The 10,598-nt window shown below is 52.6% G+C and overlaps 1 protein-coding gene across 2 annotated transcripts in view; it reads right to left on the bottom strand.

Moving 5' to 3' along the window:
* Positions 1-1,446: 1,446 nt before the first annotated feature.
* The window catches only part of CLMN (calmin), a 119,177-nt gene continuing 110,025 nt past the window's right edge, over positions 1,447-10,598 (bottom strand). The window contains exons 11-14 of one of the 2 annotated variants that reach the window (XM_066344391.1): positions 9,771-9,831; positions 9,069-9,139; positions 8,505-8,601; positions 1,447-6,907 (exon numbers count right to left, since the gene is read on the bottom strand). In XM_066344391.1, the coding sequence (XP_066200488.1) occupies positions 6,743-6,907; positions 8,505-8,601; positions 9,069-9,139; positions 9,771-9,831 (394 nt within the window). In that variant the 3' untranslated portion in view covers positions 1,447-6,742. Of the gene's footprint in view, positions 6,912-8,504; positions 8,602-9,068; positions 9,140-9,770; positions 9,832-10,598 lie in introns of both variants that reach the window. The other variant, XM_066344392.1, reaches the window with a different exon arrangement.

Genomic DNA, 10,598 nt, shown 5'->3' with positions numbered 1-10,598 from the left:
GAGTGACTCTGAAAGAACGGGTTCAGTGAAGGAGAGCCCAGCGGGGTGAAAGCTAGACTCGACACCTGAGCGTCAGGGGTTTGAAAAGGTAGCAGTGGGATCAGGACCAGGGCTGTTGTGTTGTGTGCCTATTTCAAGACAACGCGGTCGAACAGCACAAGATGCTGCTGGTGGCTGTTGGTTTCCTCATGCACAAGAATGTCTGAGGGCTCGCTGAAGCCACCCAGTCCCGGGCTGGGAAGAGCTGCTCATGGGATGCGTCCTCTCAAGATTCTCGGAACAGATGGTAAACACAACTCGGTCTTCCCGGTCCTGCGGGGCCTGGCGGTTCCAGAAGTTGGGGGGACTCTCGGAGAAGCGGGGGCTCTGAGGCTCCAGGCCTTTGCCCCATTGCCCGACCAAACTCACACCTCAAGCTCGGTCCTGTGCACGACAGTGGAGAAGTGACAAGACCTGAAGATCCCTGTGCCACTTTGAAAACCCACTGTGTCTTATTGAAAGAAAGGAGGGCCGGGTGCTCACGTGGAGCCCGAGGATGTGGTCTGCACACGGTGGAGACCGACGGCGCAGGGCACAACTCACACTCAGCCCCGGCCTCTCACGCCTCGGGCTCACCTCCCCGCGCTACTGAGTGTCACTCCAGAAAACAACAAGTGGAGGAATCGAACAGACCTGTGGGGCTCAGCGTTCGGCAAAGAAGTTCCGACTCATTTCTGGGCTCCCTCACACTCACTGCTAAAGCAAACTCCGCAGCAAGTTTCAGCAAACGAGCATGGTATCACCCTGCCAGCGCTCGGCCAACCCCACCCCACCCCCAGCCCGGCACCTGGACCCTGTCACCCGAGCAACCCCGCTCGCCAGCTGGATGGGCCGGCGGAGTAACCTGCTGTTCGTGGGGGCCCCAGACGGCAGCACAGGCCCCAGACATTAAATCTTCCCGGGAAGTGGTTCCAGCGGAGATTGTGCAATGTCGGGGCCAGAGAACGAACACGTGCGGCCCGGAAAGCTCTGTGTGCCGCCGTCCTGGCGAGGACGTCACCGAGAAGGTTCTGAGAGGCCGCGCTGGCCCGGAGCTCCGACGCAGCCCTCTTTGGGGACTTGAGGTCACGAAGCTGACGACAGGCAGGGCATCTGGCAGAGGTCCCTGAGGGAGGTCCCCCAGCCGAGCAGAGAGAGGCCGCATCTCAAACCTCTGGTGGGGTTTCTGGGGTCCTTCTGGGCAGGTGAGAGAAACGGAACTTGCACGCGAGAATTCCTACGACCGCGCTCCAGTGACAGAACGACAGACAGACGAGTGCGGACCAGGAAGCCGAGAGGAATTCTGACCCTGAGCAGACACGTGCTTCTCTGTTTACTCCGACGTGTGTGGGAGAGGCTGGCCGTGTGTGGGAGAGGCTGGCCGTGTGTGGGAGAGGCTGGCCGTGTGTGGGAGAGGCTGGCCGTGTGTGGGAGAGGCTGGCCGTGTGTGGGAGAGGCTGGCCGTGTGTGGGAGAGGCTGGCCGTGTGTGGGAGAGGCTGGCCGTGTGTGGGAGAGGTTGGCCGCAGGCGCTCTGAGTCCTCGGCAGCGGGGAGGGCGCAGGGGAGCGTCCCGGTTGGAGGCCCCGGTGTTGCAGAAGAACTGACCACCTGGGAACCAAGATGTCCATCTGGACGGCACCACCTGGCAGGGTGACTGCCGCCCCTTCTTCCTGATCTTCAGTTTTCTCTTTTCTGAAATGAGGTGCTGGAGCTTTCTCCGACCCCCGAGGCTAGCGAGCACCCTATTCCCTGTGAAGCGGGGCTCTGCCGACAGCCTCCACGTGCTCCCCACGCACCGCTCCGCCGTACAGAGAGCAGCAAGTGCCGCGCGGAGAGGAGAGCCGGGGGAACTGTGCTGAACCCCAGAAAGGGAGACGGAGCACGTGTCCTGGGTGGCTGTCTAGGGGGCAGAGAGGACGCCCTTGCTGGTTCCCGGTCCTGGTGGCAGCCCGTCTCCCCACAGAGACTGGGTCGGGCCAGGAGGCAATGCTCACCCAGTTCCAAACAGTCAAACGACGGAGGGGTCACTCTGTTCGCTGGCGGACACCAGTGCGGACTACTGGTTTCCGAATGAAGCGAAGGTGGCAGGGAAACCCCAGAAACTGTATGAGCTTGTGGGGAGGTGGAAGACCAAGGTTTCGTGGGAGGGGGGATGAAAAAGCAGGACAGGAGGAGGATACTGATTTTGACTCTGGCATTCGAGAGCGTCTCCGTGTGCTGTCGCACCCTGTCCTGCACAGCACGAAACAGCACCCAGTAGACCATGGCTCAGCAGGCTGGACCTCCCCAGGGCCCCAGCTGGACTCAGGGCAAGTCCACAGGCAAGGCCACAGAGCACTGGGCCACCTAACAAGGTGGGGAGAAAGCTCAACGGGGACCCATGATTCAAGATGGTGTATTGAACACATGGACTCGTCTCTCATGAAACCCCGTGAAAACAAGAGCCAAGGAATGGAGGTTATGCAATCGCGAAGACAAAGGGATAGAGAGCAGATAGTGGAAGGCAAGAGATGCCGGGGGCAGAGCTGGTGGAGAAGTGAGCAGGGCAGAGGGATCCTGAGACCACACACCTGCAGAGGCGTGCCATGAGCAGTCAGCGGCAGCTGTCCCACTGCGTGGAGGAATGAAGAGGAGCTCCAACCCAGGGGCACGAGGCCCAGCCAGGTGGGAGGAATGCAGTGGGTCGAGATGCTCGCTGTGATGAGACGGCCTCCTCGGAGACCAGGAGCTGGGCACGCGCGTGCGCACTGGGCTCTCTGAGTACAGACGGCCCCGCACAGAGGCGCTTGGCTAAGGGACGCCCAGGAGGTAAGGCCTCGCCCTTTGCTCTGCTCCTCAAGCCTTGTCCTAGCTTGGGGCTGAAAATTCCTGGAGGAATGGGCAACAGGTGCCTTCTGCCCATCAAGCTAAGTGCCCATGGGTGGCTTCTGCCCCAAGAGGGCACCTTTTCCTAAGGCATCCGCCCAAGGGGATGCCTTTTTTGAAATTGCACAAGGGTACTGCATAGGCTAGTAGCAGACCCGTGTATGTCCCCTTCCCAGTCAGGAGAGAAGTGGAAATAGCTCCAAAGAAATATAAGAAGCCACAGAGGGGGCGGGGGGGAAACGCCTTAAATATATTGCTATGTGGGGTCTTCCCACGAAGGGTCCAGGTGCTCACCTGGGGACCCTAAAGAAAAACCCACCAGTTGACACCACAAGATGACCAGCTCCACAGGATCACCAGGTATTTGAAAAACAAACAAACTTGTAACATGAAAACCAGAGGCTGAGACTAACCAAGGGAAACAAACCTGAGAGGAAACAAAAGCAGGATGGGGAGAAGAACTTCCAAGAACCCCACCATCATGGACACCCACAGACAAGACCTACACCCACAAAGCAAGAACAGAACACTAGGAAACAGAAATGAGAGAGAAAAAGAAATGATTTCAGTACTTAAACATTAAATAAAACATTCCTTAGGTGTATTGAGAAGACAACACTGAATAGCTTTCCCTACAAGCATATTAAAAAACAAACAATAACAAAAAACAGAGACAAGAAATAGGAAAGATGGAAAATATTAAAGCGTTAACCTGAGAGGTCCCACACTGGAACAATAGGTGCTCCAGAAAGAAAAGCGAACAATTCCAAGAAAACTTAAGCCATTTCCCAGCAGATCCAGCACAAGGTATACCGTCAAGGGTATATCACCATAGGACAGTTCAGAACATTAATGATGAAGGGATCTTAAGTATTTCCTGGGAGGGATGCCTAGGCCACATCTAAAGGCACAGAGATCAAAATGACATCAGAAACCTCAACGACCATGTGGAGGGGTGGGCAGAGGGCATTATTTTCCATCCGCAATTCTATACACACTTGGGTAAGGGCAGAATAAAGAGATTTTAAGTTGCAAATCTCAAAATATTTACAGACTTAACTTCCCATGGTTTTTTTTTTTTTTCTTACAAAGTTATTAAAGAATGTCCCCCACCACACACACATACACAATCAAATCAAGGGAGGGAAAATTTAACAAGAAAAAATATGTAAGCTCAGTACACTACCTGGGGCAGGAGTAAAAACACTCCTTATATAGCCATACTGAGCAGAGATGCACCAAACAATACGATCTGACTCTACTGGCAAAACAAAGTGGGGGAGGGGTAAGGCTGAGAGCCTCATCTGCCACAATAGCAAGTCAGTAGATGCGTCTAAATTAATTTTAAAAACAAAAGTATGGAGCATGTTATGTAGAAACGCAAAGGTGAATATTAGAGTTGAAAGTATATATTACTTCTAGAGAGCAAGACCCAGGGGGGGCTGCTAGTTTTCCTTAAAAGCCTTAAAGCATTTGTTTCTTCTTTAAACTATGAACATGTATTACTTGGATAAGAGTCTAAAACAAATTAAAAAAAAAAATTATAAGCCACAGAGTGTTCTGTCCCACAGCCTTCTCTATCCACTTTTTATAGCCAGCTTCTTCCAGATGAGTCTATACTCAAATGAAAAATTTTTTCCTTAAAAAAAAAAAAAAAAATCTGTTTGCTGCCAACCTGTACCAAATGACTTTTAGGCATCTTGCCAGTCGATAGTTTTAAACAATATTCCAAGTTGTAATGGGGGGGAGAAGAAGCCTGCAGAGATTTTTCTGAACAAAGTCTAGACCCGTAAATGAAACGACTAACGTTTGGGTCAGTTCTTACCCGGCCCTTCAAGCATCTCATTTAGGCGAGCACCGCATGGCGTTCAGGGTTATAAAATATCACACACATAATCTTTATTATCTGTACCTCAGAGCTTTCGGTGTGGCCAGGGCACTCACTAATTAGCTCATGTTCTATGGGACACTTGGGCCTTCAAGATGGAATCACTCCAAGCTCCCAACAGCTTTTTGGCCGAGAAGCCCCTGATCTGTTCGTGGAGAGAAGGTAGGTTGCAATCAGCGCGGGTTAGAGGCCAGATCCAGGCTGTCATCGACTGAGACGTGCTATGTAACTTCTTATGGCCATGCTGGAATTCCGTAAACCTGAACCTCAAACCGCTTGAAATGAGCGAGTCCCTGGCTTGCCAAGCGAGAAACGTGACTCCTGGAATGAGAGCAGAGCTGGTCTGTCAGCTCACGAGCTGTTAGAGCTGTCAAGGGTGCCCCAGCAGTTACAGGGGACGGGCCTGAAAGCGAATGTAACTTCCTCGTAGGACAAACACCAGAGCAAAACAAAGGTTGAAAGTTGAACTAAAAATTGTTTTGTTTAATTGAATTCCTTTTTATCTAGTCAGATTTTTTTTTTCTTTTTAGGACATTCATAGGCACAACAGAAGTTCCCTAAAAGAGGTGAGAACTCTAGACCGGGCGTTGGGTGGCCTGGGTGTGCTTGCTGGTGGCGTGGGTGACCTTGGACAACCCACTCTGCCTCTCTGGGTTCAGCTGGGAAGATGCTGTCTGAGGGGTCCCTCCCGATCTACTAGTTTGTGATTTTATAAGTGTCACCTCATTCATTCTCTCTTGGGGAGGACAATGGCAGGAGGAAGCCATACGCGGTCACCACGACAGGCATCTCGGGAGGAAACGGCGCAGAGGGAGGCCAGGCTGGAAGTGGGAAGGGCAGGTGGATGCCTCTGCCCTCTCACAAGCTGCCCGCCTGTTCTGGGCTACTTCTCAAGTGCCTTCCAGAAAGCCTTTGCAAAAACGTCCTTGGGAAGGACCGCAGAGGAGGCCCGAGCAGACCGCGTTCCGGGGCAGGTGCACATGAAGACTTCTGCGGGGCAGGAACCGGCAGGCCCACGTCCAGCCCTGTCAGCGGAGCTTGTTCTCAGCCCAGCCTCTTCTCTAGTCCTCAGGCATTTTGGTGGGCTTCTGCGGTGCCTGGGGGGGCCTTGGGGACTAACATCCAGACCTCAGAAGCCACCAATGGAAGCCAAGGGGCTGCCAAGGCGAAGCGGGAGGGACCCCAGGCCTGCCCCGCATCAGCCAGAGCTCTGCATTTATCTATCAGCTAGACTGCCCACCCCCCTACCCCAAGAATTCACTAGAACGGAGGGTTCCATGGGTAGAAAACCCAGCTTTACCTCCATTCCATCCAAGCAAAAGTGAATTTAAAATGCATCCCACCTTCCCCGCTCAAAAGCAAAAACCTCAAGGGAAAAAGAGCGTCCTGCAGACCGCGACACGGCGTCCCCTCTCTTGCTTGGGCACTGCCACTCCCAGATGCTCTCCGGGAGCGTGGCAGCGGTGGGTCACTGGGATGCCCCCGATCGATCGCCAGGCAGCTTCACGCAAACGCCCCCTCCTGGAGAAAACATGGCACTTTCCCTCCCAGGGGGCCCTCTGGCTGGGCATCCACTTCTTTCTCCTCAGGGCCACCCTCATCAGAGACGAAAGGACCTCGAGTTCATCCAGGACCCGAACAACCTGCGCGTGGGACGGGCGAAGGCCCGGGTTATGGCTAGACACTAGTAACTGACCAGGCAAGGCACGCAAGAACGAAGCCCACCCAAGGATCCGGCACGCCCCTGAGCGTTGAGTTGGCAGCCAGAGAGAAAGCATGCTTAGGACGCACGGGAGGAAAAGGAAACGTGGGGGGGGGGGGGGAGGAGGCGAGGAGTCCACAAGTGTCCTGGGAGATCCTCAGCAGCCTGCAGAGGTGCCCTGTCCGGAACCCGAAATAAAATGCAGTAGCAGGAACTCCCCCCCCGCCAGGGTCCTGTCTCTTTATTACGCAGACGCCCTCGTCTTAGCGTCAGAGTCTGCTGACGTCCAGCTGGGGGAAGAGCAGCAGGCAGTACACCAGGAGCCAGAGGAAGAGGATGAAGTACATCATGTCCGGCTGCTGGACCAGCTGGGTCAGGGAGTCGCTCTGCAGGCCGGGGCCGTCCTGCAGCGTGGCTTCTCCACAGTGGTCGGCCTTCCTGCAGGAGGAAGACACAGGCAAGGCTGTCACAAGGGAGAACCCCCAGGCGGGCGGGCCCCACTCGCTGCCCGTGTTCCAACCTCACTGCCCAACTGAGGAGGCGAGGGTGGCCCAGGGAGGCATCCGAGAGACCCAGCGTTGTGTGTATGGACCCAAGGCGGGGGGGGGGGACCTGGGGGTCCAGCGGCCCTGTGGGCATTCACAAGACTCAGTTCATCTCCACAACATGAAGAGGGAGGAGCTGAGATTCACAACATGAGATTCCCAAGGCGGCTTGGCCCCAGGCCACACAATGATAGGACTGGACCCTGGGCTGGGCCTACCTCTCAGTCCAGGACACCTTCCTTTCCCCTACAGTCAGCTACTGACCGTTCTGTTCTTAGTGAGTAATGGGAAGGGGTCGGGGGACTCCATGGGTCGTCTTAACGAGAGTTCTCCAATTACAGATAATTTGAAAACAGCCATCAGACACAAAAACAAAACCCAAAGCCACCATCAAATTTGGTATTTGGCTTTTAAAATAATTACTAGATTCGGTTTCGGTCAGATTTATCTTTCTTCTTTTATTTTATAGAAAGTAGTGTTCAAGTGACATTTAGCTGTTGCCTGGTGGATAAAGCCCAGAAGGGTACTTACTGTGTGGCGGTGACCAACTATAGTTCCAAATTCCCACAAAGGAAAGGCTGGAGGACATAATCTGACTGGGAGGGGCACCGGGAGCCTCTGCTTGAAGCTGCATTCACAGGAGACTAGCGTGTCATCTCTTTGGGGCCACCTGGGGCTTGTGACGGAGGTCACGAGAGGCGAAAACCGCTTCATTACTCCTGACTATCTCCTGAAACAGCACCAAGCCAGGCCGAGAGGGGAGTGGACACTTGCCTTGGTCTAGAAACTGAGTGATGCCACATGCCGACAATGGGCAATGGACAGAATTGCTTTCTCTTTCTTAAAACTGGCTTTAAAGAATTGTAACGCTATATATATATATTATATTATATATATAAAATATATATAATATATTATATATATTTTATTGCAATGGGAGTAAATGCTCAAAAACATGGGAAATACAACTGACTACATTTCTCAACCTTGCAGGTTCAATTTTCAAAGTTTCTATCTCATAAAAGTACTATTTTCCTATGAGTATGTCAAGCCTAATGGAAAACGTGAACTCATAATTCCATTTGACGGCAGGGGAGGGACCAGGTCTCGCCTCTTTCTTAGGAGCCAGGGGGGCGGAATTCTGGGGATTACACTCCTGGGTGTCGGGCAATATTCAGACAGGTTCTTCCATTCTGATAAATTAAGTCCTTCCAAGCCCATTCACATCCATGGCAAATACATTTATATATATAGTATGTATGTGTATATATGATATACGTGTATGTATATGTATACATATACATACATACATACATACATATAAATCCATAAAATCAAGTGATCCAATAACTTAAACAGGGGCAGGGGCACCTCAGACTTGTGAATTTTAGAGATGTCTCTGGTTCCCTACATCCCACTGGGCAGTTCTAGAGCAACACAGCCATCTTAGACCGCTAGGTCACTCAGCTCTCCAACAGTAAGATACTTTCATAGACATCCCGGCCTGTCTGCATTCCCTCTTCATGTCTGCCCGGATGCCACAGAACTGTAAAATCAGCTCAGTGAGCCTCTGAGTATTGTACCTGCAGTGGCGACACAGAACAGAGCCGGTGGTCAGGCGCGGCGGCATTTCGGACCCAGAGTACCATCACATCACTCCCTCTCCTGCCTGACTCCTCCTGGAGCAGACCGCTTCTGCCCCTGCCCCCTTCCCATGGCATTTAATGCAGCTGCCTGGCCCAGACCCTTTCTAAACGGAGTCATTTCCTGTTCCTTACTACCCACTTGTCCCTCCTCCTGCCTATGCCACGTACATTCATTCTCTTTGAAACAGTTATTTCTTTGCACCATCTCAGACTCCTAATCTTATTGGCAACAAAGCACAGCTGGAGAGTAGCCAAGCCTCCTCCCACCTGCAGAAGGTAGGCTGCTTAATTTAGAAAGAAAACTTTTCTCCCTCCTTCCCTCCTTCCCTCCCTCCCTCCCTCCCTCCCTCCCTCCCTCCCTCCCTCCCTCCCTCCCCCATAAAGCTCGGAGTAGAGCCACCAACCTGGTCAACATTCGGTTTCTTCTGTCATCCAGATCCGCGGCATTCCTCAGTTGAACATAGCTAAAATGATCCTACAGTGAGATTTATAAACAAAACCCCCGCAACCCAATTAGTAAAGATGAAATCTCTGAAACAGAAAATAAAACGATTTTTTCAACATACAAAGCCAAGCATGCCACGCTTCTCTCAACAGTGTAAACATCTAGTTCCCAAGTCAACAGTGCTAAACAACATTCCTCATTATTCTACCCTCGCCCCCGACCCCCACGGGTGGCCCCAGCCCCCCGCATCAGGGCTGTGAACCCCGGTGCTTCGGGTCCCAACACAACCAGAGCTAAACTGTTGCAAACATAAAGCGGACCCTCCGCCTCTGTTGCACCCGTCCTTGAACGTGACCTCTTCTGGGAGTGTGTGCGGGGGTGGGGGTCTTGGGTGCATTTTTAAAAATATATATATATTTTATATATATAACAAAGAGGCCTTCAGGCTTTAAAATCATCACTTTATTTACATCCCCTACTGCCCCAACTGGACATCCAATTGGACTGTGTTTAACAACAAGGTTTCAATGGGCTTGTCTTCTATCCAAAAGTATAGCTGTTGCATGTCAGTAAGTTCAAAGCTCTGGGCTGGGGAGGAGGAAGGACGGAAAGGAACTGATTAGCAGAGGCGCACGAAGGAAGAAGAAAGTCGCATACTAACCGCTTCCAAAGACCTATTAGCGTGTCGTCGAATGTAAATGCTGGAGTCACTGTGGCTAGTCCTGAAAAATAAACACACGTATTGAGCTGGTGCCACCAAGAATCCCTGTGACTCAGCTGGGCTCACCCCCCACCTCTGGTTTCCACATGCGGACTCGGGCAAATTATGACCTCAGACCCCCGTGATGGAACTGAGACATTTTACTCAATACGTCCATTTGGGCTGGAACGTGCTTACAAATATTGGGATGGCTATTTGAGACACACACTGAGCCCCTGTCAACAGGAAAACACAGTGAGGAAGAATTTTAAACAGAAAGCAGACCACAGAGCCTTGAAAACCATAGGATTTTGCAGCAGGAAGGGATCTCTTTTCCCGATCGTCCTGGACATCCTCTGCTAGCTAACTAAGGCCAGGCCTGGGCCAAGACCTGGTGTCCAACTCCCTTTCCGGAGCCCCGTTCCGTGCACAGGGCTGCTCTCCTCTTGTCTGACTCTTGGGTGTACCACCTCTGTCCGTGCACGAGGAGGCTCATTTTCCGAACATGTCTTTGAGGCTGATGTGGACTAGATCCCTGGCCTTCTAATAAAGCTGGCTCCTTCGGCCCTGCCCAGTTGGCTCAGTGGTAGAGCGTCGGCCTGGCGTGCAGGAGTCCCAGGTTCGATTCCCGGCCAGGGCACACAGGAGAAACGCCCATCTGCTTCTCCACCCCTCCCCCTCTCCTTCCTCTCTGTCTCTCTCTTCCCCTCCCACAGCCAAGGCTCCATTGGAGCAAAGTTGGCCTGGGCACTGGGGATGGCTCTATGGCCTCTGCCTCAGGAGCTAAAA

The sequence above is a fragment of the Saccopteryx leptura genome, chromosome 6 (assembly GCF_036850995.1).
Source record: "Saccopteryx leptura isolate mSacLep1 chromosome 6, mSacLep1_pri_phased_curated, whole genome shotgun sequence".
Lineage (NCBI taxonomy): Eukaryota > Metazoa > Chordata > Mammalia > Chiroptera > Emballonuridae > Saccopteryx > Saccopteryx leptura.
The sequence above is the reverse complement of the archived record's forward strand: the minus strand, read 5'-3'. Positions and strand labels throughout refer to the sequence as shown.